General features: G+C 42.0%; 1 protein-coding gene across 1 annotated transcript; it reads left to right on the top strand.

The window, feature by feature from the left end:
• The first annotated feature begins 625 nt into the window (after positions 1-625).
• LOC141563956 (selenoprotein N-like) lies at positions 626-27,254 on the top strand. Its single transcript, XM_074305791.1, has 12 exons — positions 626-854; positions 2,072-2,189; positions 7,328-7,497; positions 8,553-8,765; positions 9,165-9,289; positions 10,580-10,717; positions 11,249-11,330; positions 19,343-19,531; positions 19,948-20,053; positions 20,309-20,421; positions 20,535-20,636; positions 23,715-27,254. Exons 1-12 carry the CDS (start codon positions 687-689, stop codon positions 23,883-23,885), a joined length of 1,695 nt encoding a protein of 564 aa, XP_074161892.1. The 5' UTR covers positions 626-686; the 3' UTR covers positions 23,886-27,254.

Genomic DNA, 27,254 nt, shown 5'->3' with positions numbered 1-27,254 from the left:
GTTTTGCCTTTTTCTTTTTTTAAATCACTATTGCTTAGCATGAGGCCATTGAATGACTGCATCAAGATGCATGCAGATCAGCAAAAGCACTTCTCCTCATAACTGTGGATTAGCGGTGATAAGTATATCCATATCAAAGAGAATTATCACTAAGCTTAGAAGAAGCTGCAGTTCAAAGAAAGATTGTTGGGAAAATAAGTAATTGTATAAGTCCCAGCTAGGGGGCCCAGTGAATGAAATGCCGGGGCCTGGCAGCAGTCAGGAAGGCTGAGTTCAAATTTAACCTCAGACGCGTCCTAGCTTTGTGACCCTGGCTAAGTCATTTCACCCTGTCTGCCTCGGTTTCCCCATCTGTAAAATGAGCTGGAGAAAAAAATGGAAATAACTTCAATATCTTCGCCAAGAAAACCCCAAATGGGCTCGTGAGGAGTCGGATATGATCAGAAGGACTGAACATTGTGAGGCTCCAGCCCAGGCAGTTCAGGGGAAAGCCCACCCCCAGGACGCAGCTCCTCAGAGCCCTCCTCCTCGGCTCCGCCCCGGCCCTGCCCCCGCCTCAATTCCGGCCTCCGCCTCGGACCTAGCCTCGGCTAGTCCCCGCCTTAGGCCCCGCCCTCCCAGTCCGGGCTCGGAGGGGCCTGGCCGGCTCCGAGGGACCGCGCGGAGCATCCGCCGCTGTGGCCGCCATGGTCCGGGCCCGCAGCCCCGGGCCGCAGCCGCGCGCCCCGCCGGGCCCGCCAGACCGAGCGACCCGCTGGAGCCTGGTTCTGCTCGGGGCGTTCCTCGCCGCTATCGTCGCCGCCGCCGCCCGGGGATATGCGAACTACCGAGAGGCCCAGGCCGCGGCGCTGCGGGTCAGGCCCTGCCCGGGAAGCGGCCGGAGGGAGGGGGAGGGGCTCTGCCCGCCAGTCTGTCTGTCCGACCCATTGAGTGGACTGGTTATCCAACTAGCATCTCCCGCCCTCTCCTTCCCCCTTTTCCAGCTCGTTTCTCTCTCCCTCCTTTCTCTCTTCTGTCTCCCTCCTCTCTTTTCTCTCTCCCTCACTCTTCCTTCCCTCCTTTTTTCTCTCTCCCCATCCCCTCTCTTCTCTCTCCCTCCCTCTTCTTTTTCTCTCTCTCCCTCCCTCCCTCCCTTCTTCTTTTCTTTCCCTCTTCTCTCTCCCTCCTTTTCTTTCTTCTCTTTCTCCCTCACTCCTCTCTTCCTCCCTCCCTTCTTCTTTTCTTTCCTTCTTCTCTCTCCCTCCCCTCTCTTCTCTCTCCCTCCTTTTCTTTCTTCTCTCACTCCCTCCCTCCTCTCTGCTCTCTCCCTCCCTCCTTCTCTCTCTCTTTGTCTCTCCCCTTCCCCTCCCTTTTCTTCTTTCTCTCCCTTCCCTCCTTTTCTCTCCCTTCTCTCTCCTTCTCCCTCTCCCTTCTCTCTCCTTCTCCCTCTCCCCCTTCCCCTCCCTCCCTCTCTCTTCTTCCTCTCTCCTCTTCTTCATCCTCTTCTTCCTCTTCTTCTAAATCTCCTCCTTCTCCTCCTCCTCCTCCTCCCTCTTCCTCTCTCTCTCTCTCTCTCTCTTTCTCTCCTCTCTCTCTCTCTCTCTCTCTCTCTCTCTCTCTCTCTCTCTCTCTCTCTCTCTCTCTCTCTCTCTCTCTCTCTCTCTGAGTTTCTGTTTGCCTCTCCCCTTTCCTTTCTCCCTGCTTAAGTATGTCTGCTTGCCTCCAGGTTATCCAGTTGTTTATGTCTCTGGCTGTCTGAATATATGTCTGTTTGTCTGTCTGTCTTATTGCCTGTCTCTCTGAAGATCATTTGTCTGTCCACCTCCCTTCTCTACTTCTCTGTGTTTGGCTGGGTCTCTGAGTGTCTTGCCTTTCTCTCTGCAGACTGAATTGAGTGTTGATATGTCTTGAGTGTTGATGTGTCTTGAGTGTCTCCTATCTGTCTGTATATGTCTGTGTGTCTGATTAGCTAGCTGGCTATCTGTGTCTGCCTATTTGAATGTCTGCCAGTCTGATTATCCTCCTGGATAACTGAGTAACTGTTTTCTGATGGCCAATCTATCTGATATCTCCTTATTTTGTTCTGAGGCAGGAGGCAGCATTAAAGTCCCTGGGGACAGAAGGCTTATACCTGTTCTCCTCTCTGGATTTAGACAAAGACCTGTCTATCAGCCCAGAAGAGTTCAAGCCCATTGCTGAAAAATTCACAGGTAGTCGGAGAGGTTGGATATGGGTAGATAGGGAGGATAGATGAAGGTTAAGGGTGAGTTGATGAATTATTGTATAGAGCAACATCTCTGCAAATAGGCAGCCAAATAGTGCAATGACCAGAGTGTTGGACTTGGGAGTCGAGAAGACTTAAATTCTTGAGTTCAGATCCTATCTTAGACACTCATTAATTATGTGACTCTAGGCAACTTAGCATCTATCTCAGTTTATTCATCTCTAAATTGGGAATAATAGTAGCAAGTATATCCCAGGACTGTGAGAATCAAATAAAGTAACACATGCAAAATGTTTTGTAAATCTTAAAAGCAGTATATAAATGCTAGTTTTTATTTTCATTTTTCACAACTCCCATTGCCACTAACTGGAACAGGACATCACCCCTTCATCTTCCCCCTCTCCTAGCTCTTTTTCCCCATGTAGTAAACTTAACAGAGCTTTTTGCTTCACATGCAGAAGTAGAGGGAGATAAGAGGCATGGTTGGGGATGAGGGCATAACCAAAAATTAAGTTAGAAATATAGAACTTTGATTTCCAGTCATGAAAAAATGTTCTAAATCACTATTTATTGGAGAAATGCAAATGAAGACAACTCTGAGGTACCACCTCACACCTTTCAGATTGGCTAAGATGAAAAGAAAATTATAAATGTTGGAGGGGATGTAGATGGGACACTGGTGCATTGTTGGTGGAGTTGTGAACTGATCCAGCCATTCTGGAGAGCAATTTGCAACTATGCCCAAAGAGCTATCAAACTGTGCACACACCCTTTGATCCAGCAGTGTTTCTACTGGGCTTGTATCCTAAAGAGATCATAAAAAAGGGAAAAGGAGCCACATGTGCAAAAATGTTTGTGGCAGCCCCTTTTGTAGTTGAAAGAAACTGGAAACTGGTGAATGGATGCTCATCAGTTGGAGAATGGCTGAACAAGTTAATGGTATATGAATAGTATGGAATATTATTGTTCTTTAAGAAATGACCAGCAGGATGATTTCAGAAAGGCCTGGCGAGACTTACATGAACTGATGCAAAGTGAAGTAAGTAGAACCAAGAGAACATTGTGCACAGCAACAAGAAAATTGTGTGATAATCAATTCTGATGGACTTGACTCCTTTCAGCAATGAGGTGATTCAGGCCAAACCAAGAAACTTGTGATGGAGAGAGCAATGAGCACCCAGAGAGAGGACTGTGGGGAGTGAGTGTGGATCACAACATAGTATTCCTAACTTTGGTGGTTGTTGTTTGTTTGCTTGTTTTATTTTCCCTCATTTTTTTCTTTCACCTTTTGCTCTGATTTTTCTTGTGCAGCATGATGAAGATGGAAATGTGTTTAGAAAAACTGCACATGTTTAAGCTATATTGGATTACTTGCTGTCTAAGGGAAGAAAGGAAAGGGGAAGAGAGAAAAAAATTTGGAATACAAGGTTTTGCAAGGGTGAATGTTAAAAGTTATCTTTGCATATATTTTGAAAAATAAAAAGCTATTGGTATTTAAAAAAAAAGAAATATAAGGCTTTGAATATCAGACAAATGAATTTAAAGATTATTCAGAAACTAGCCAGTAATTCTGAGGACTGTTTGTTACAATTGAAAGAACACTAAACTTTGAGACTAAATTTATAATCTTGGGACTTGAGTTTGAATCCAGGCTTATTTCATGTAAAATAACAGGGTCAGACTAGGTGATCCCTATAACCCTTTCTAGCTCCAGATTCCCTATGGGAGGGCTTCCCTCAGTCTGAATTGAGGATACCTGTGAATGTGCAATTAGATATCACTTGAAGGAAGGATATCTAGAATATTCATTGGATGAGCATAATGGAGCTTTAGCCCTCCTTAGTTTAGCTACTTTCCTCCTGCCAAAACTGCTTTGTTGCACTTCTCCTTCCCTAGATTGAGGGCATCCTTTCTCTGTCATTGTCAAACTTTATGGAGGAATTGATTAAAATGCCTTCAAAACAGAGGATTCTTTTTTTTTCCAGGCTAATTGACTTATCTTACCATTGTGTCAATTTTGGCTTTTTTTTCTCTGTTACCCATTATTTCTAAAAATCTGAAGTCATCCTCTGCCATCTCTTTTGATCCCTTCTTTCTCCTTTCTGCTTGGACAGGCTTCTTTTCAACAATTTAATTCAACATCCTTTCATTAAGCCCACTGGGAGCAGTGGCCTGTTCCTGAACTTTATTACTTTTGAAGTTCTGAGCTTTACAAGTTTACTGGGAATAGAGTGTTGTGTGCAGGAAAGTTCTTAGTGTCCTTAAGATTCCTTAGTATTCTGAACTTACCGAGGTCTTTTTAGTTCAGGAAATTCATTTCTACTTTTTTTCTCCACATATATTTATCACTTATATTCGTATAACCCACTTTTCTCACAACCCTGAGAAGGAAGCTGTTATTATTTTCCTTTTACAAATAAGAAAACTGAGGTTCAGAAAACTGAAATGGCAAATCTTCAGTCACAGAGCAAATAAATGATAGAGACGGGATTTGAATCCTTCAACCCCAATTGAACTTTTCCCACACTTCCCCTCTCCTCCTTTGGCCCAAAGATGCTCTCCTGTCCCAGGATGCTTGTTGATCAGAAGCTGGTGATTCTCAATCTGTGATTCTCCTCTTTGCTGCTGTCTGCTTGTTCAATCCTGCTCCCATCCAGTCCATTCAGTCTATTCTAATCCCTTTTCCTTTTGCTGATTCTGAGAATAGCTAGTATATCTTTTCTGGAGGAGACTTTTCTTCATGTTTACCAATCTCTTGACATCTTCTTTTAAACCTCTGGTGCCCCTTTGGGTAATGATTGTCTGCCTTCATTTTTTTTTCAGAATGGTTTTTATTCTGTCTCATCAATTGATATTTCCTCATTTGGTTTTGGGGGGATTGTTTTTCTTTTTTCAGTTCTTTCTTGGCAGGTAACTTCTCCATCTTCTTGGTGCTTTGCTCTCCTCTGGCATTGTAAGATTCTTCAATCTATATTCAGGTTACTCTGTTTTCTTAACTTATTTGTTTTCTGTTGTTATAAATTTCTGTGTGTTTAGATGGTGCCAATCTGGAATGGACACACGTTCACACATACTCTGCAGCTTTTTACTTTGCCATCTTTCCCAAAATCTTCACCCTATTGCCCCAGCATTTGTTTGGATTTTGGTTGTTTGGGGGTTGGTTTTTTGTCCTTAATAGCATTTTTTTTACTAATTACATGTAGTCAACTTTTTCAACATTTTTAAAAGATTTTGAGTTCCAAATTTTTCTCCCTCCTTCCCAATATAGCAAGCAATTCAGTATTGACTATACATGCACAATCATATTAAACATATTTCCACATTAGTCATGTTGTAAAAGAAAAAGCAAACGGGAAAAACCATGAGAGAGAAAAAAACAAAAAATAATTTTAAAAAAATGAAAATAGTATGCTTTGATCAACACTCAGACTTCATTAATTCTTTCTCTTGATTTGGATGGCATCTTCCATTACAAGTCTTTTGGAATTGTCTTAGATCATTATATTACAGAGAAGAACTAAGTCCATCATAGTTGATCATCACATAGTGTTGCTGTTACTATATATATTGTTCTGGATCTGTTTATTTCATTTAGCATTAGTTCATGTTAGTCCAGGTTTTCCGAAATCTGCCTGCTCATTTTTTCTTATAGAACAATAGTATTCCATTACATTCATATACTGCATCTTGTTCAGCCCCAGTTGATGGATATCCTCCATTTTCCAATTCTCTGCCACTACAAAAAGAACTGCTATAAATATGTTTGTATATGTGGGTCCTTTTCCCTTTTTTATGATGTCTTTGGGATACAGATCTAGTAGTGGTGTCACTGGATCAAAGGGAATGCACAGTTTTATGGTCCTTTGGGCATAGTTGCAAATTGCTTTCCAAAATGTTTGGATCAGTTCACAATTCCACCAACAGTGCATTAGTTTCCCAGTTTCTTCATATCCCTTCCAACATTTATATTTTTCTTTTTCCTTTTCTGTCATATTAACCAATCTGAGAGATGTTAGGTATGCCTCAGAGTCATTTTAATTTGCATTTCTCTAATCAGTAGTGATGTAGAGCATTTGATTTGTCTGAAAACTGCCTGTTCATACGCTTTAACTGTTTCTCATTTGGGAAATGATTTGTACTCTTATAAATTTGACTCAGTTTTCTATATATTTGAGAAATGAACCCTTTATAAAAATGATACTGACTGTAAAAATTGTTTTCCTAGCTTTCTGCTTCTCTTCTAATATTGATTGCATTGGTTTTGTGCAAAACTTTTTAAAATTTAATTTAATGTAATCAAAATGTTCTTTATCTCTTGTTTGATCATAAATTCCTTCCTTCTCCAAAAATGACAGTAACTTATTCCTTGCTCCCCTAATTTGCTTATAGTATCATCCTTTATATCTAACCCATGTACTCATGTTGACCTTATTTTAGTATAGGATGTAAGATGTTGGTCTCTGCCTAGTTTCTGCCATACTATTTCCTATTTTCCAGTTTTCTCAGTACTTTTTGTCAAATACTGAGTTCTTATCCTAAAAGCTGGACTCTTTGGATTTATGAAGCAATAGATTACTATAGTCATTTTCTATTGAGTCTTGTGTGCCTTATCTAGCCCTACAAATCCACCAGTCTATTTTTTAGCCAGTACCAAATAGTTTTAATGATTGCCATTTTATAATATAGTTTTATATTTAATATGGCTAGTCTGTCTTCCAGTGCATTTTTTTTCCTCTTAATGTTCTTGACCTTTTGTTCTTCCAGATGGATTTTGTTATTGCTTTTTCTAGCTCTAAAAAATAATTTTTGTTGGTTTGATTGGTATAGCACTGAATAAATTATTTAGGTAAAATTGTCTTTTTATTATATTAGTTCAGCCTACCTATGAGCAATTGATATTTTTCTAGTTATTTAGATATGATTTATTTGTGTGAAAAGTGTTTTGTAATTGTGTTCATATACTGGCACAGCACTGTTAAAGAGACTGCCTCACAAAGGGGAACATTCCCCAGTAAGATGGGGAAGGGAGCAAAAATGTACGGGCAATTTGGGACCTGAGGCTCACAAAGACACACAGGTTTTCCAGTGAAAGAGCAGAATATTAATCATAACTGTGCCCCATAGGTTTGATACCTGTCACAGACTTTGAGGAAGAAGAGAAGTCACCACTCGATTCCAGTGAGACACTATACATAGAAGAAAACCTGTCCCCAGAGGAAAAGCTGTCCATAGTAGCCCGATTCCAGCCCCTGCTCCTAGAGACCATGACGAAAAGCAAAGATGGTTTTCTGGGGGTGAGTAACTAGGATATCCCAAAAGGTTTCAGGCAGCAGGAATTCTGAGGTGTCTGTCTCTTGATTTCTTTCTCCACAGACCTAACTTGGGAAATGGGGATAAGCAGGGTACTGTGCTGCCTACCCAGACATATGTGGGCCAATAGTCCTATAGCTGAGCTAATTTTTTCCTGCTGGATTTGGGATCAGAGGCCCAGATTCAAATCTTGTCTCACTTAGTGCCAGTGTGATCTTTGGCAAGTCAGCTTCCTCTTCTTCTCTTAAGTGAAGGAATTACCACCCAGCAGCTCTACCATCCCTTCTATTGTTAAATCATGGTCTGTGCCAGTGGAAGATGAGTCATGGATGGCTAAGCCTGAAATCATTTTGATTTGATTCTGGCATGTATTTTGATGATGTGGGTTTATTGACTGCAGTTCTCATCTCATAATGTTTACTCAATCTGATGCTGCAATGAAATTATATTTCTGAAGTACCCAGCAACCCAAAATTGAAGGAATGGGATGAAGATTTCGCTGGGTTTGGGGATCAGCCAGCCTACATTTAAAAATCTGTGGCCAGTAATATGTAGATATACAGATAATCAAGAGAGAGCTGGCTTACCCTGTACAAAAGATGCTGAACATAGAGCCCATGGCCCACAAGTCACCCTCAAGCCCTAATGAATCCAGTTGCCTTCCCAGCCATTCAGGAGAGGAGAGTTCCCCCCAGATCTGTGATTTGAGGAAATACCCTTTACATTCATCTCTTTGGGAGCTCCTCGGCAGTTCTTACTGCCTCACCCAGCCCTTCCTCTTTTACTTATTTACAGCAAAGTCACCAACTCTCCAGATTTACAGGCCGAGTTGAAGGGTGGGGGTAAAGCTGGAGAGGTGCATGGGAGCTCGAACACCAGACAGCTGGAGATTGAGTGTCCGGGAGGCTGGAATGCCCCTGCCCAGGGCCAGCACTTCTGCCATCCAGCTGATTCCTGATTCTTTGGCCAAGACCTGGGTTGTGCTCCTGAAGCTTCTAGTGGGCAGACCCAAGTCTTCCATCTCACTGCTGCCTCCTAGGTTTCTCATCTTGCCCTGTCTGGGCTACGAGAGTGGAGGACCCCCACCTCACAGCTCATGGAGTTCTCTGCTCGCCAATTCAAGCCTTTCCTGCCCCCCAGAAGCAACATGGAGCTGGGAGAGCCCTGGTGGATCATTCCCAGTGAGTTAAGCATCTTCACTGGATACCTCTCTAACAACCGCTTCTACCCTCCTCCTCCCAAAGGCAAAGAGGTAAGAAGGGACTCTAGCCCCAGAGAGTCTTAAGAGGGGAGACTGGCTTCACTTTCTGTTTACATTAGCAGCTCTTAGCACAGAACTTGATGCATAGTAAATGCACACTAAAAGCTTTTCCATTTCATCCCAAGCCTCTGAGAATAACTAGGGGAAGTGGGTCAGGAGGAAGCAGGCTCCTTTTCTAAGCTGAGCTACGGAGTCAGCAGAGACCCTGGAGGTTCTGGGCATGGGAGGCCCTAGTGTTGGGCTAGTGGTTGGGGACTGCCAGCAAAGGACACCTTACTCCAGGCCACTGGCCAGGGAAGGAAGCAGGGCAGACGTGGGCCTGAGGTCGGCCCTCTGCAGCCCCTGAGGGAGCCCTGCCCGCCCTCAGCAGGCCCACCCTGTCTCCCACAGGTCATCATCCACAGACTGCTGAGCATGTTCCACCCTAGGCCCTTTGTGAAGACCCGCTTTGGGCCACAGGGTGCTGTGGCCTGCCTCACAGCCATCAGTGACTCCTACTACACAGTGGCCTTCAGGTGAGCAGCTGCCCTTCATTCCCTTGCCTCTCCCATAGCCCCTCCTCTGGAGCCTGAGGGGGAGGGGAAGGAAATGGTCAGCGTTCCATTATGTGAGTGGCTCTGGTAATAACTCCAATGGGAGCACTGATTGGGTCAAAGTTCAGATGGCTGTCTTGGAAAAGTTATCCATAGATTTCAGTTATCTAGGTCATGGAGCACCAAAAACTGCCTTTCATGTGTTCATGCTTCTGTCATCTGAACTTCAAATCAGCAGACATTTATAAAGCACCTACTATGTGCCAGGCATTGTGCTAGGCTCTGGGGATAAAAAAGTCGACAGGAAAACTGTCCCTGGCCCACTTCTCTTTCCAGAGTATTCTCCTCTTCCCCGAGTCTTCATCTTACAAAAGGCAGCGGGGTCCAAGGCCGTCTGAGATCTGCAGGTGAAGTGCAGAAAGAAGATGAAAATAGAGTTGGGAAAGTTAACAAAACAAACACATTTGCAGCCCAACAGAGATAATAATACATTTTAAAACTAAAGCAGCATGGGGCAGGAACAGGGATCCTTTCTGTAGAAAATCTTTTCTATTTGACTTTGACCCCACTGATAGAGGATAAAATGCTGGGCTTGGGATCAGAAAGGCCTGAATTTAAAACCAGCCAGAGACATGAATTTTGTGATATAAGTCAAGTCACTCTTCGAGCCTCAGTTTTTTTCATCTGTAAAATGGGTTGGGAGCATCCACTTAATGGGGTTACTGTGTGGATCAATTAAAATAACATGTAATATGCTTTGCATTGTCAGTGCTATATGAATATCAGCTTTTATAGTTTATCTTCTACTCTTCTATTTTCCCATGTGATCAAAGTGAACTTCTGGATTTTTAACATCATCTGAGTCAAGTTTGTTTAAATAGCCCCAGAGAGCTTTGTAGGGGGCAGAGGAGGACTTTTGGTAGCTAAAACACTATTCTTTTTCTCAGCCATCCCCTAGATTCAACTAGATTTCATTCTTAGTGGTGTTTCCTTTCCCTCCAGCAGGGGAATCTATACTTAATTCCAAATCAACAGTTTCCCTTTCTGGTTCTCCTGAACTAATGTCTGACCTCTGAGGCATGTGAATTTGCCCTTTCCTATAAGTACCTTGTGTTTGTGAAAGGGGTCAGGTGAGGGTGATGAGGGTATGACAGGGAGCCAGAAAGGGGAGTTCTGACATCTTCTGCGGAAACCCTGCCATGCTCCCTCAGCCCCTCAGAGGAGAGCAACCCATTCCTCCTCCTAGCTGAGCCTCCTTCCTTCCGGCCACAGGATCCATGCCGAGTTCCAGCTCAACGAGCCACCCCACTTTCCCTTCTGGTTCTCTCCAGGACAGTTCACTGGGCACATCATCCTCACCAAAGACGCCACCCACGTGAGGGACTTCAAGCTCTTTGTGCCCAACCACAGGTAAGATCCAGAGAACACTCCTCTAGGGAATCAGGAGTCCCCCTTTGGGGTTTTCCAGGATTTGGAAGCTAAAAAAATCAGATCAAAAAGGAAAAAAAATGAGAAAGAAAACAAAATGCAAGTAAACCACAAAAAAAGTTGAAAACACTGTATTGTGATCCACACTCAGTCCCCACAGTCCGGTTACAGATGGCTCTCTTCATTCACAAGACCATTGGAACCAATCCTTTCTTATTAAGAGGTCCTACTTGGACCTTGATCTTTCTGGCCATCCCCATGTTCCATAGTAACTGCCATCCCAAAGAGCCTGACCCCATTCCTCCCTTAGTTCCTTTTTGCCCAACCCTAGATCTCTGTTTCCTGGTTAGCTTTTTTAGTCATGGCCCCACTGATTTAGTGACATGACCCGCCTGGCTGTAGATGGGTAGACTGGTTCTGAGAGAGGATCAGGGACTTGGTCCATGATCAAGAACAAGCTTCCTTCTCTCCTCCTCCAGCAGGCTACCTGTTCAAACATGTTCTTCCTACCAGGTCTCTGAATGTAGACATGGAGTGGTTGTATGGAGCTAATGAGAAGAGCAACATGGAAGTTGACATCGGCTACCTCCCTCAGGTATGCACATGTGTGACTGCTGCCTAGGGCGAGCCTGCCTACAGCATCCCCACAGCAACCCTGTCTCTGTCCCTTCATCTAACTTGTACTACTCAGGACCTCAGTTTTATCTGGGAGGATGAGAGTATAGCGTCCAAGGCCCCATCTCTCTCCTAGCTCTAGAGTGAAGGCATTGGGAGGGAATGGGACTCTACACACTTAGCTGTGAAAGAAGATATCCAGGCCTGTTCCTCAATGAGGTGCAGGATATTAGCTTGAAAGAGCAAACCCTGGCATTTCCCTTCATGAGGGCTCTTCTAGAATAGTACCATAAAGACTTCTAGCCAAGGTAGCTGCCTAAGCGGGGAGGGGGGGGAGAAGGAGGGAGCAGCCACCCTGCTTCCGCATAGTTATCCCAACAAAAACCTACAAGTCCTACCAGACTTAGCAACAATTTAAAAATCCAGTGAGTAACAGTATGAAGTGATTAATCTAGCCCAACTACACAAATAGCCAGAATCCCAGAGGCAATAGGAAAGGGGGAGCCTACCAGCAAAGCCCAAAGCAGAACAGGGAAACAAGACAGAAGCTTCCCAGTGTGACCAGAAACAGACCAGAGATACTTGTAGTCTGCAAAGATAATTTAAAAACCACTGGACTCCCTGAACACCAAAAAAAAAAAAAAAAAAAAAAAAAAAAGCCTAGATATTATATTTCAAGAAATCATAAGTGCAACTTGCCCAAATATATTACAATCAAAGGGCAAAGTAAAGATTAGAAAGTCCAATAATAACCTAAAAGAAGTCCCAGGAATGTTTTAGTCAAAATCCAAAGCTTCCATATCAAGAAAAAATACTAAAACTGGCCCCAAAAGAGAGAAAAATACCAAGAAATGACAGGCAGAATCACAAGATCTAGCAACTACTATTAGAATAGAATAGGATAGTCTATAAAATCAAAATATTTACAAGCACAAATGACTTACCTATCAAAGCAGAGTATAATCCCAGAATGAGGAAATGTCCTTTATTGGAATAGAAGGGTTGTGGGGATTATACTTATCCCCTGAAGGATGGCAGAACCATCCTTCTATTGAGGAACCAAGGATTTGACTATAGACTCTGAGGTAACTCCCCTATATCCCTTACTGTGTAAATAAAACCATTTTGTTTGGGTTGTTTTGGTTTTGGGGGGGAAGGGAAAGTTAGTTCCCTTGGTAGGCCACAGTCTTGGTATTAGCAGTTATACCATTCTGGGAGAAATTTCAAGGGGATTTTCAGTAAGGCGTCTTAGTCTGCTGTCTCCCTTACCTCTGTAACAGCCACCAATTTCATTCCAAGTTGCCAAATTAACTATGTCTTCAGGCCTGATGATTTAGACTAACTCGCCACAATGTGGCTGCTGCTTTCTGTGCAGCTCTGTCCATTCCCCTTCCCCAGACTGACATTTTGCATAAGAGGATGAAGCTCTTGCTCCCTCCTATTCCCAGCTGCAGAATAAATACAGAGCCTTTAAGGAGCTTCCACCTACTCTTTATAAAGAAGGCTAACTATTGTCCAGGGATACCTGCCCCGGAGATAAGTCTGGTCCCTTGGCAGCAGCTGGCATCATCACTACCACCCAGAGGCAGCTGGGAGCACTGTGGGCAAGGCACTGGGCATGGGGTCATCCCAGCCTCATTCCAGCCTCAAATGCTTCCTAGCTATGGGACTCTGGGCAAGCCAAGTAACCTTTCTTTAATTACATTTTCTCAATTGTAGTGTTATGATGGCTTTTCTTTCAACAGCTTTTGGATTGCTAATGCATTTTGTCTTCACATCATTTTAGTTTTTCTCTTCCCAGAAAACTTTCTTTTGCTAAATAATTACTTAGTACAACTTAGTAAAAGCCCATTAAGTAAAGCTATCCAAGACATGCACAGTCTGCCTAAAGAGATTGCCCCATTGTCTCTCACTTGCCTGCATGTAGGAAGGAGATTCTTCTCATCTCTTCTCCCAGACTAAGCTTTGGATCTACATGAAGACCCCTAAGTTTTATGGCCTCTTTATTTATACCGCTGAAATCTTCATGTACATTATTTATTCTTTTTAACTTTATACTAGCTGCTTCCATGTTTCTCAGAAGCTCTCGTATGTACAGCAAATCACATTCCATTATATTCATGTACCACAGTTGTTTACTGAGTCTCCACTTTGTTTCCAGTTCTAAGTTGTGACAAAATCCTTCTGTAAATATGTTGATATATATCCAATCTTTCTTTGTAACTATGTGGGGCAGTAGCGATCACAAAAACAATCTCAGATTAAGAAAAAGCAAAAAAGGGTTTACCACAATCTCCCAAGAAAGGGCATCTCCCCACTCCCCTCATACAGGGTGTGCAAAACACAAGATTAAATAGAACAGAAGATCCCCTTTTGACTTTCTCTGCCATTGTTTGGCAGAATCTAGGTTTATATTTTAAACATGGAAATCTGTCCCAAAAACAAAAGAATAAATTTCCTTTAAAAGAAGTACTTCGATGCTAATTTAGAGCTGGTTGGAAGTAGGATAATTTTCATTCAAGACAATCAAACACCTGCAGCTTTTTAGCTATAGCTCAACTTTTTATTGCAAAAGTCTCAATAGTTTAAGGTCATATTCCTATGAGAGGGTCTTCACTCAGTTCATTCTACACAATCTCTCCTCTTTATATATTAATCTTTGAAGACCTCACACCATTCTTGATACATTTCCTCAACCATCTTGTTCTCAGTGTCCAATCCCTCTGGACTGGTTTGTCCTTTTTCTTTACTAGAGTCCATCCTTGTCTAACTAGACTTCCTTCTCCAGGTTATTCAATCTTTCTCCAGTGGAAATCCCAGTCATGTCCTTGAGGTTAAATTTTCCTTATAAAACCTATTTGTGGGCCATCCCACGGCTGTCACCTTCTTTTGGATCAGCCTACCACAGCATTCTTTTCCCTTCCCTCATGCCTCCTAACTCCACTGTTTTCTGACCCTACTTCTCCTCCTTACAGCTAACTAACTCTTTTAGGGTGCTAAGCCCCTTTCAGGATTTAAAATGCCAGCTAAGGGCATGCCTCAACTTCTTGGGATATTCCCTTTGAACTGAGAAATTGGGGGGGGGTTCCAACAAGGAACTTTTATTTTATTTTATTTTATTTTATTTTTATTAATTTTATAATTATAACTTTTTTTTGACAGTACACATGCATAGGTAATTTTTTTACAACATTATCCCTCGTACTCCCTTCTGTTCTGAATTTTTCCCTTCCTTCCCTCCACCCCCTCCCCTCGATGGCAGGCATTCCCATACATATTAAATATCTTATAGTATATTCTTGGTACAATATATAAGTGCAGAACCGAATTTTGTTGTTGTTGTTGTTGTTGCAAAGGAAGATTTGTATTCGGAAGGTAAAAATAATCTGGGAAGAAAAACAAAAAAAAAATGCTCACAGTTTACACTCATTTCCCAGTGTTCCTTTTCTGAGTATAGCTGTTTCTGTCCATCATTGATCAATTGGAATTGGATTAGCTCTTCTCTATGTTGAAGATATCCACTTCCATCAGAATACATCCTCATACAGTATCATTGTTGAAGTGTATAATGATTTCCTAGTTCTGCTCATTTCACTCAGCATCAGTTGATGTCTCTCCAAACCTCTCTGTATTCCTCCTGTTGGTCATTTCTTACAGAACAATAATATTCCATAGCATTCATATACCATAATTTACCCAACCATTCTCCAATTGATGGGCATCCATTCATTTTCCAGTTTCTAGCCGCTACAAAAAGGGCTGCCACAAACATTTTGGCACATACAGGTCCCTTTCTCTTCTTTAGTATTTCCTCAACAAGGAACTTTTAAAAGCCCTTTCCTTGCTAACTATATGCTCTCTCAAATCTATAACAAATCCAATGCCTTTGGCACCTGGTTAGTAATTATTTCATCCATTCAGCCTGGAATCTAATGAGCCTATTCCGCATAAAAATTGGAGTTCTGTACTCCCAACTCCCATCTGGGGCCATCTATCTCCCCAACCGTTTGTGTACCTAGTAATTAGAGTAGGTAATCTTTCACAAATTAAAATGCCTATCACAAAATTCAGCAACAACAAAAATGCTAAAAGAAACAGACAGATATCTGCATCTAGCAACAGACAGCTGACTAGGCCGAATACTTGCTTATTTAGGATATAATGACCACATATTTTCAGATAGGAAACTGCAAGATCTTACATTTACTAAACACTTGCCCTGATTATAGAAATTTGTTATAAGAGGAAAAAGCAGGGACATGATTATAATCAAAAACTTGTGCTTTAGGCCTCAGCCTGAGAGCACATAGATGACAGGATAAAGCATCTTTAGCTAATTGTATGCAATAACAGTTCCACCTTATAGCCAGACTCAAGAATAATTAGGTGTGTTCTTATTCAAAGGACACTACTAGGAAACTTGGATCAGAAGGATCCCACTTTAAGTGGAGGCCAAGATTGTCCTCCCAACTCTTGCCCAGATGCTAACCTCCACCTATAACAATTCAGGATCACATTCCTCTTGTAGCTTGGAGCATATTCCTTTCAGAGGGTGAATCATTGCTTGATGACCCATCAGACAATCATATCTGAATTCAAAACTCCAAATAATATCAGCTACAGTCCCAAGAGATTTTATCTCAAATAGCAAGTCTCATTAATCAAAGTTTCAGGTGAATTTAGTTTTCAAGGATCTTACCTCCTAAATAAGTAGGACTATACCTACTTACATTGATAGCAGTAAGAGATTCATCCTAGAAAGTTCACAGCTTATCTTCATATCTAAATAAAAGGGTTTTAAATTCAACATTACACAAATCATTTTACCAGCCTATATCAAAACATGTTCAGGTATTAACCATGTTCAAAAGGACAAAGACAGAGACCATCGTTTTCAGAATCTCCCTAAACAGTGGGAAAAGCCTTCAAATAAATCAGTACAACCAATTAAAACTCACATAGAATATAAAACATCCTAATTTTATATTAAAGAATCCTATCACAATTAACATTAATAATTTATTCATCCTAAAGTGTGTTAATTCAACCTCTTCCAATTGAGGAGTCCCTATAGACTTCTCTGGAAATATAAATAATAGGTACAATATCAATATTGTTAAAATTCCTCTAAGCACAATTAATCTCCCCTCCTACCAGAACATTCCTAATTGAAAAGTCAATTTTAGAGGTTATAAATTGTCCTTAACAGTCCATTCTTAAGGTTCCTCCATAGGTCTTTTAAGTCTGATTCTCAGACTCCGGACTATAGTCTCAGTCATCTGTAGCATCTGGTAAGGTCCTTCTACTCTACTTCTTTCAAAACTTAGTAAGCATCCATTCTCCTGCAGACTCCAAAAGTGTTGTCTGGAATAGCAATCCTCATTTCCTAAGGGCTAAAAAGGGACGAAGATACTGGCAGTATATAATTTTTAAAAAAACTAAAAACTAAAAACTTTTCCTTTGTTTCAAAAGAGCATCTTCCCTTTTTGTATTCCCAAATAAAAGTAAACCAAACAGCATCTCATATGGGGAAAAGGGAAAGCCCAGATCACTTCTGGGAAGAGTTCTAATTCTTTTGTCCAAGGCAATTTAATTTAGTCCCTAACATCAATTTGGTAATACGTTTCTTAAGAATCTGATTCATGCTTCCTACTTTCCCAGATGAGGGCAAATGTCCAGGTATATGGAATTACTACTCAATTTGCAATCCCTCCCCCTTATTTCTTATAAAACCTTAAACATAAAGTGTGTTCCATTAGTAGAATCAATAGTCTCTACCAATCCATAATTAGGCACAATTTGTTCCAAGGCTATTCCACTAACTCTCTTAAAGCATCAAAGCTCAGGAAAAAATTTCTACCCATCCCCCCATATCTGTTTCCCCAATGGTGTCATTGCATTAAAACCTAACTTAAATATTTTGAAGCCAAACTGCTTTCAAGATACTGAGGGACACCTCCTCAATATCATATTTATCTTTAGAAATGTTACACAGCTTTCAGATACAATTTGTTCTGCAATTACACATATCCCTATATGCCAAATTTTCTTGCTTTTATTTCTTTGTTAAAGGGAAAAAGCAAGACAAATCTTAAGATTCAGAATATAGATAATATCTAAATAACTGGACCAAATTTCACAAAATGTACGCCACATATTCACCTGGGCTGACAAAATATTAAAGTACGGCTTATACAATTTTTACAGATTACCCAATATACGATTTAGAAAGCAACATAGTAGCTTAAATATATTTCTTCTAATTAGAAGATACAAACATGTGACCTTTTTAGGTAAGATAACAGAGAACCAACAAATTTTTTAACTTAAAATCAAATCTGGTATCTCAGAAAGAAAGCTCTTTAGGAAGAATTGGGATAAAGTAGCAAGATATATAGGAATTTAATACTGTTGTTTTGTTTGCTTACTCAGAAAAACTGTCCATCACCTAAGGGTTGGGTAAATTCAAAGGAGCCTTCAATATCTGTCAAAGGAGGCCACAAAGTGTAATCAATTTTAGAGACCAATAAAATGCTCCCCCCCATGTTGGGGCAGGTGGAGGGAAGGTCTGACTTTGCTGGTCCTCTTCTCAGAGCTTTTCAGTGGTTCCCTATTAACACTAACTCCTAGGCCTCCCATTTGAAACCCACCCCATCCTTCCCCATCTTTCCTTATCTCCTGGTGCATTCCCCATTCCAGTCAGATTGGCCCACTCCTGCATGCTGCACCTGACTGCCTGTCTCCTGCCTGAGTGCCTTGCCCACCTGCTTCCTGCAGGGCCCAGCCCTTCCATTGCCCTTTCCCATTCTCTGACCAGAACCCTTTGCCTCTTCAGATTACTTTATATTACTTTCCATATCCCTGAGATAGAACATAAGCTCCTTGAGGGCAGGAATTGATTCGTTTTTTCTTTGTAATCTACTACATAGGAACTGGATAAATGTCTGTTGAAGGAACCATTGTCCAAGGGAGGTCCCAAGGCCTTTTGTTTTCTCATTTCTGTTTCCCCAGAGTGCAGGTAGGCATCCTGCTGGTCATTCCTGAGTCAAGACAAAAAGTGCTTTAATATAGGGACTCCCTATTGATACCTGCCTAAAGGTCAGGGTTAGGGATGTCCAGGTGCAAGGACCAAAGAGGAGGAATGGAAATCTTTTCTTCATCTTTTGTGAACATATCTGTTGGGCAGTCTGATAAAACCTGTGGGCCCTTTCTCAGAATAAGGTTGTTAAACAAAATAAATAGTACTACAGTGTTCCACTATATCAAAATGTAATCATCAATTTTCTTAAGTTTCTGAACTTCAAGATAAAACTCCTATTTTAAAAGGAAGTACAGAGTAGGTCACTGTCTCTTTCCCATAACACCACTGATATCTAACGTTTTTAAGAACAATAATGTTTTATTTACATTGCTTTAAAACACTGCTATCATGTCAGCATTTTGACCTTGTCTGATCAACCAGGTGTGCTTCACTGAGGGCCAGGAGCCCCCCACTTCCATGCTCACACCACTGATATATGGGAAAATCTATTGTTCCTTCCCTAGTGGGAAGAGGTTTGCACTAAGCCAGCCTTTCTCATAAGTGGCCATTCTTATCTGAGATGCAGCAGTCTGGGACAGGAAACTGTGGCCAGTTGGATTGACCCACCTGAATGCTCGGGATCACAGCTGCCCCGACACCATTCTGATCCAGTTCAGACTCCTTTCCAGTTCCATATAGCAGATGCATTTCCTTGTCCTTCTTTTCATGTCTTAGATCAGCTCTCTTTAGGCGCAGCCTGTCCCTTCCATTAATCTGAGCTTTCTGAGCATGAAAGTCATGGTCTTGACTTCCTCCTCAGGATCCCTGCATTGCCCAAGCTGCACTCCTGACCAAAGGTCTTGCTTCCTTAAAACACACAGATCCAGCATCCCTCCCTCCCTCCCTAACCCACAAATTAGAGGTCCTTGAGGATCTCTATTTCATCCCTGGCTACTTCATTTTTCTTATAGATGGAGCTTGAATCCCAAGGCCCCTCTGTGCCATCTGTGATCCAAGATGAGAATGGCAATGTGATTGACAGCCGCCTACCTTCCGGGGAGCCCATCCAGTTTGTGTTTGAGGATATTGTGTGGCAGCAAGAGCTCAGCTGGGAGAAGGCAACTCAGCAGCTGGAAGTTGCCATGTACCCCTTCAAGAAGGTGAGACCTGGGAGAGGGCAGAAGACAGACCTAGCAGGAGCCCCTTCCTATAGTGGCTCTTCTGAAAAGAGCTACTGGGAAGAAGAAAAGATGGAAACGAGAACCTGGAACCTACCCAGGTTTGGAGAACTCCCAGGCTGGAAGGAAATGGCATTTCTGAAAAGGAGAATTTGTTATTTGGTGATGGGCAACTGGCCAGTTCTTCCACTAGAAACTTCCAAGGGATTAATGGGAGGAAGTTTAACCAGGAAAGAAACAATTCTCTGGTCCCTAGCTTAGCAGTTGTTGGTCAGTCAATAAGCATGTGGTCTTTGTGAAGAACCCTGATTATAGACCAGAGAATTCTTGGGAGGGAGGTGCCAGGCATTCTCCCAACGACAACAAAGGGTTCTTGATCTCCATTTTTTCTCCTTTAGGTCACCTACCTGCCATTCACTGAAGCATTTGACCGAGCCAAGGCTGAAAACAAATTAGTACACTCCATCCTGCTCTGGGGGGCTTTGGATGACCAGTCCTGCTGAGGTGAAGGACTGGGGTTGGGAGGTGTGTAGGGAAGGAGAAGCACTTAAGGTGTGGCCAAACTCTTCACCTAAGACCACCTGAGACCATGGGGTACCTGAGAAGACAACAGATTCAAGTGGTGGAATTGTGAAGGACTTAGTGGTCACAAAGGTGGCTGGAGCTGAGTCCCAAGAGAGACTTGGATTATAATTTACTTAGCTCTCCAGGTGAGAGACATTATCCCCTACATAATATCCTACTTTGTCTTTGGAACAGGTTCAGGGCGGACTCTCCGGGAGACAGTCCTGGAAAGTTCGCCCATCCTCACTCTCCTCAATGACAACTTCATCAGTAGCTGGTCCCTGGTGAAGGAGTTGGAGGAGCTTCAGGTGAGTAGGGCTGAAGGAAGCCCCCAAGTTCCATAGCATTAAAGAAGAATATTGTAGGAAGATTTCAGGACTGAGCCAACAAACTATTTACTGTCCAACTTTTCACTCCTTAGAATAGCCAAGAAAATGAATTCCACAAAGTGCTGGCCAACCTGCACCTGGAGAAGTACAGTTTCCCTGTAGAGATGCTGATCTGTTTACCCAATGGAACTGTGGTATGTGCCTGCCTGCCTACCCATCTTCCCTTGCCTCAAACACTAGTTGAATGACTGCTATCTAGTTGGGGGAAGAGGAGGGGAGTAAGACTCTCTTCTTCAGTGTTTCTACCCTTCCCATCCATTCCTGGATGATTGTCATAAGTTACTGTGGCCAAACTCTTCACCTGGTCACCAGTTTGATTGGATCAGTTTACAATTGTTCTTTTGGGGTGGAGTCAAATGTATTCCAGGTTAATTAAATTGCATGCTTCCCTTTGGAAATAAGAATGCTTAGTCTCTCTGTCTCTTATTTTTCTCATTTTGTACATTTTTTTCCACCCCTGAGGCTGGGGTTAAGTGACTTGCCCAGGGTCACACAACTAGGAAGTGTTAAGTGTCTGAGACCAGATTTGAACTCTGGTCCTCCTGGATTCAGGGCTGGTGCTCTCTCCACTGCGCCACCTAACCCCCAATTCCACTAATGGTGCATTAGTGTCTCAGCTTTCTCACATTCCCTTCAACATTTATCATTTTCCTTTTCATATATTAGCCAATCTGATAGGTATGGATAGGTATCTCAGAGTTTATTTATAGTGATTGAGAGCATTTTTCATAGGACTATAGTTTTTTATAACTTCATCTGAAAACTACATTGAATTTTATTTTTATAAAATTGACTTAGTTCTCTATATATTTGATAATTGAGGTCATTTGTCAGAGAAATTTGATATACAAACTTTTTCACAGTTCTGATTTTGTTATTTAGTCATTTCAGTTATGTCTAACTCTTCATAACCCTACTTTTAGGAATTTATTGTCAGACACTAGAACATGTGTCCATTTCCTTCTCCAAGGCATTATACAGATAAAGAAACTAAAGCAAAACAGATTAAATTCTTGCCCAGTAATCATACATCTAGAAAGAATCTGAGGCTGGATTGAACTCAGGTCTTCCTTAGGAACGAGGCTTGGCACTATATTTACTATAACTATGTATTTCTAATTTTTCCTCTTGTTTCTCTTCCTTTTGTTTCCTCCTACTCTTTCTCTCCTTTCACCTTGTCTAGCCTCAAAATTGTTTTGCTTCTACTACCTCTCCCAATCTGTTCTCCCTTCTATCATCCCCTTTGCCTTTCTCTCATCCCTTCTCCCTCTACTTTTCTGTAGGGTTAGATAGATTTCTGTACCAATGGAGCACTTAAGTTATTCCCTCTTTGAACCAATTCTAATGAGAGTAAGGTTTTAGTACTCCTTCCTGCCTCCCCTGGGTTTTCCCCTCCACTGTAAAAGCTTTTTTGTTCCTCTTTTTTATGAGACAATTTACCCCATTTTCTTTTCCCCTTTTCTAATGCATTCCTCTTTCACATCCCTTAATTTTATCTTTTGAGATATTATCCCATCATATTCAACTCATATCCATGTCCATTCAACTCATATCCATGCCCTCTATGTGTACTCCTTCTAATTACCCTAATAATCATAGAGTTCTTAGGAGTTATAAGTATCATCTTTCCATGTACAACTGTAAACCGCTTAACCTTACTGAATCCCTTATGATTTATCTTTCTTCTTAATCTTTTTCTTGAGTCTTGTATTTGAAAATCAGATTTTCTATTCAGTTCTGGTCTTTCCATCAAGAATGTTTGAAAGTCTTCTATTTCATTGAATGTCCATTTTTACATCTGAAGAATTACACTCTGTTTTGCTGGGTATGTGATTCTTGGTTACAATCTTGGATCCTTTATCCTCTGAAATATTATATTCCAAGCTTTCTGGTCCTTTAATGTAGAATCTGCTAAATTTTGTGTTATCCTGACTGCCACTCCATGATATTTGAATTTTTTTCTTCCTGGATACTTGTAATATTTTCTGCTTGACCTGGGAGCTCTGGAATTTACCTATAACATTCCTGGGAGTTTTCATTTTGGGATCTCTTTAAGATATTTTCTTCGTAGTTTTTGTGCATCTTTTACTAAGCTGCTGACTCCTTTTTCATTATTTTCTTTCATCACTTTTATTTCTTTTCACAATTTCTCTTCTAGCTCTTTTATTTGATTTTTAAAATCCTTTTTGAGCTTTCTCAGGAATTTTTTTTTGGACTGGAGACCAATTTATATTTTTGCTTTGAGGCTTTGGATATAGCAGTTCTGATTTCCGTTGTCTTCTTTTGAGTTTGTGTTTCAGTTTTCCCTGTCAACATAGTAACTTTCTATGATCAGGTTCTCTTTTTTGTTTTTACTCATTTTTTCAGACTCTTTCTTAATTTTTAAGTTTATGTCAAGTTTCATCTCTGCTCATAGGTGGGAGAGGGCACTGTCCCAAGCCTCAGGGTTTTTTTGCAATTGTTTTCAGAGCTAGTTTTGGGAATCTGGAAGTTGTCAGTTTTTCCAAGATGATATGAGCTAAGGAGACATGTGTTTACTATTCTTTTGACCTATGATCTGTATCGTGAGAGACCACAAGCACTTTTCTGCCCTAGTTATCTCTCTTCCCTAGTATCTATCTACAAGCTCTCGGATACTAGTTCTCCTTACCTTGGGATTGCAACACAGGACTGTGACCCAGGTTTCTGTGTATGGGTAATGCAGCAGAGTCCTGATCTGACTGCCAGAGCAAAAGGACCCCTGCAATCTCTTTCAGAATAATTGTACAACTCCCTTGTTGTCTGTGGGCTGAGAACTTTGGATGCTGCTGCCACCAATTCAGTTGCCCCCAAGGCCTGCTGCTGACTCGCCGAGGCACAACCTGATACTAAACACCAGACTATGACTCCATTCTCCTCCCAGTGCAATAGACTTTTCCACTGACCTTCTACATTGTTTCACCCCTTCTTTTGTGGCTTAAGATTCTGCACTCCAGAATTTGTTTTGAGTTTTTACTTAAAATGGGAGATCTCAGACAAGTTCTTGCCTTTTCGCTACCATTTTTGCTCTGTCCTCTGGGAACACTTTTCACTGTGGAGCTCAGGCCAAAAGCATAATCTAGGGGAAGAACATGATTTCCCTACCTGGTTCTAAGTAGTTAAAATTGGGATCCATACACTAAATCTTGTGGATCCTCTGCTTAATCCTCTCTTATCTCTTGCTTCTTTCCCAGATCCATCATATCAATGCCAATTATTTTCTGGACATCACTTCCATGAAACCAGAAGATATTGAGACTAGTGTCTTTAGCTTCTCCTCTACCTTTGAAGATCCATCCACAACCACCTATGCACAGTTCCTAAAGGAGGGACTTCGCCGAGCCCAGCCCTTCCTCCAGCCCTAGAACCCCAACCAGAGGAGCACAGAACTAGATAAATTTTCTTATTCCAAGATGACTTCTTTTAGTCCCCAACTGTGACTGAAATTTCCCCATCAACCACAAGGAGAAATGTGATCCTAAAGCCAGAGTGGTTTTTGGCATGTTTCAGTCCAACAGAACTATCTCTCCAGAATGAAGCTACCAGCCTTGGTCTCTTTGGAAACCCCAGAGAAGGTGTAGGGCTCCCTATTGCAGAGTCCATTTCTTCACATTTTCCTCCAGCTGCTCCTGCTTTGAGGCCTAAATGTTAACTTAGAAAAGAAATAGGATTGGCTTCCAAGGTTTTTTAGTGGGAAAAGGTGGCCCTGGTACCTAAGGACTTGGCAGTCCTGGGACTCTTCCTTTTGTTCTCCCTTAGGGCTGTTCTGTTGTCTCTAGCTTTTCAAAAGCAAACAAGACACCAAGACAAGAATCTTGGTCCATTTGGGATAAGGAGCATTGAAGAAAGAGATTTGTTCTGGAAGGTACCAAACTACAGCTTGTTCCCCAGAAAGACTCCTTAGCAGCCTTTCTGCTCCCTTGAAGTCTGGCCTGCCTGTTTCTCTTGTCTTCTTGCCCTCTGGCTCAGGTCAGAAGAGAAAAGGAGACTTGAGGTTAGATACAGGTATAGCATCAGGAACATCTCTAAGGGGCCACATTGGTCTATTTTTCAATGAGAAACTAGGTTTTGGTGAAAACCAAGGACACCCTGAAAGAAGACAAGTCAGGAGAGGACCAATGTGGAACCAAGACCCGGCTCTGGAGTTAGCAGGGCTGGCAAAACTGGAAGGAACAACTGCTTCACATTGAGCTCCTCCTGCCTGACCCCACATGGACACGACTAAGAAATTAATCTCCTGCTTCTCCCTCAGGCTGAGCTGCGCACTCCAGCTTTGGCCTTGAGAAGTGGAAGCCAGGAGGCTTCCCCTGCCACTGAGGGCGACCTTGAGGCCACGTGGTGGGGTAAAAAGAATGGAAATGTGGAGGCCAAAAGCCTGCTTCTGTTTGTCTGCATGAGGCAAAATCCAGGTTTCAGAGAAGGAAGAGCCCACCCAGACTCAAAAAAGAGCCCCCACTTTATGGTACCCAGCAAATGGTCATCCAGCCCTGAATGAGGGGATGCCTACTACATGCCCATCCAGCCTTGGCTCAAGCTTAGCTGGTGGTTGCCTCTGCCTGATGGAGCCAGGCAGGATAGAGCGGATCTCTCTTCTGGCAGACCCCTCCTCCCCCAGGTCCTTGATGGGACACAGCACTGGGAATTCATGAAGGGAAGGCATTCTGTCCTCAAGCACATTACTCAGCTTCTGCAGGCCTGCTTAAGAAGTGAGGGTGGGATAGAGAACCTGGGAAGTTCCTTCCGAGTCTACCAAGCCTCACTAGACACTAGTTCTATAGGAAGCTGGATTAAGTTAAGTTGCTATGTTTAGCTGACAAGACCCTCAAACCCCTCTCAGCCATAGCTATAGGTCCCTGTCCCAGAAGAAGGAATTTTGCAAGTGATCCCAATAGGACTTTTTAGTCAGAGTTGAAGAAGCATTAAGCACATAGTGTGTGGAAAGCACTGAGAGTCTCTACCAACCCAACACAGATTCTTTCCAAAACAATTAGATCCAGCCAAGAACCTGACTTTTCAGAAAAATAATGAGCATTTTAAAAGCCATATCTATTAGAGAAAATAGGAAACAGAGCTATCCTCTGCTCTTGGGACCATATCCTACTCCCTAGCCTCCCTTTGGGCCCTGTCCCATAATCCAGGTCAGACCACCACTTCCTGAGTTGGTATTCAAGGCCAAGGTGCTGGAGCACCATTTTTATATACATATAAAATTATTTTTCCTATTTGTACTTTCTAATCCACAAAGTTTGTAGATATTTTTGATAACTTTACTGAGAAAGAAGAGGGACTTCTATTCTCTGCCTGTAACTGTTCTTTATGATGGCTTGATCCTAAACCCCAGTCGGGTCAAGCTTGATGTTTTCTTGACAGTAACTGGAAGGGAAAGAGAATTCCCTCTTCTCTTCACATTTTTAAACATTCCCTTGGGGGGAATAGATATCATTGGTCAATGATTACCCATCTGCCTTTGTCTCCTTTCCCTTAGGGTCCTCCTGTCCAGATGAGGACTTCCTTAGTCTCTTTCCATGGGGTCTGCAGGCAGTCCTAACTAGGCCAGTGACTCCCCTATGTCAGGGGTGATAGCTAACCACTTCCCTTAAGGCTTGAGAAACAATTTCTTTGGATCCACTAGCCTAAGTTCCCTAAGCTCTCCCAGTCTTCAGGACCCCAGGAAAGGATTAGTATAGTTATCAAGTGCCAAGTTATATTTTTGAGCATGATGGAAGCCCATGAGATCTTCTGGCTCAACTCATCTATAGCATTAGTATTAATGTTACCACTTTTTTATTCTCTACCCAGGATCCTGTAGCCTAACAACCACTGAAAAGCAAGATTATTTAATGTAGACCAAAATGTTTAATTCCTTTTCCAACCTCCTTTCTTGGAAAAGGATGAGACAACAGCTCAACTCCAATTCTTGCTTTGCCACTCTTGGAGTGGCACTCTTTGCCACTTACAGTGTGGTGATGAGAATCAGAAAAACAAGGCCCAAACCTGTCCCTGACACTTGCCAGCTGTGTGATTATGGGTAAGTTAACTTCTCTGAGTTTCACATTTCTCATATAAGAAATTGGCATGATTATCCCTCCACAAGACACAAAGTTCAAACAAGATGATATATATGAAATGCCATATTGCCTATTTCCCCCCCCCCAGGCTGGGGTTAAGTGACTTGCCCAGGGTCACACAGCTAGGAATGTGTCTGAGACCACATTTGAACTCGGGTCCTCCTGAATTCAAGGCTGGTGCTCTATCCACTGTGCCACCTAGCTGCCCCATGTTGCCTATTAATAGTATGGGATGTATTACAGGTCACTGTTGATCAGAGAGACAGGAAAGATAAACAAAGTGCTTCCCCAATCTTTTCCTGAATAATGGTTCAATGCAATTTGAAGTGTGTCCAATGTAAGTGTTAAAAAAAGACAATAAGGAATTTACTCTGTCCATCATCCAGTGCTAAAGTAATTAAAAGTTAACCATAGAGGGTTTAACTGTCTTTGAACTGAAATATTAGCCCACATAACTAATTGCTTCATTTGATTAAGGTATTGGCTTATTGAGTATTCTTTTTACCCCATGTCTCCATGGTTAGTGTACACTAGAGATAGGGCCCAGAGCCTTAATCCTGAAGGAGCATAGTGAGTTTCCATTTCATTTTCTCCTTTTGCCCTTTCCCTCTGTTGTATATCAGTGCCATCCTTATGTGTTCTAATAAAGTCATGGAAGTGTTCATA

This window comes from Sminthopsis crassicaudata, chromosome 3 (assembly GCF_048593235.1).
Source record: "Sminthopsis crassicaudata isolate SCR6 chromosome 3, ASM4859323v1, whole genome shotgun sequence".
In the NCBI taxonomy this organism is placed as follows: Eukaryota; Metazoa; Chordata; class Mammalia; order Dasyuromorphia; family Dasyuridae; genus Sminthopsis; species Sminthopsis crassicaudata.
Note: the sequence above shows the minus strand (reverse complement) of the source record. Positions and strands in the feature narration are given on the sequence as shown.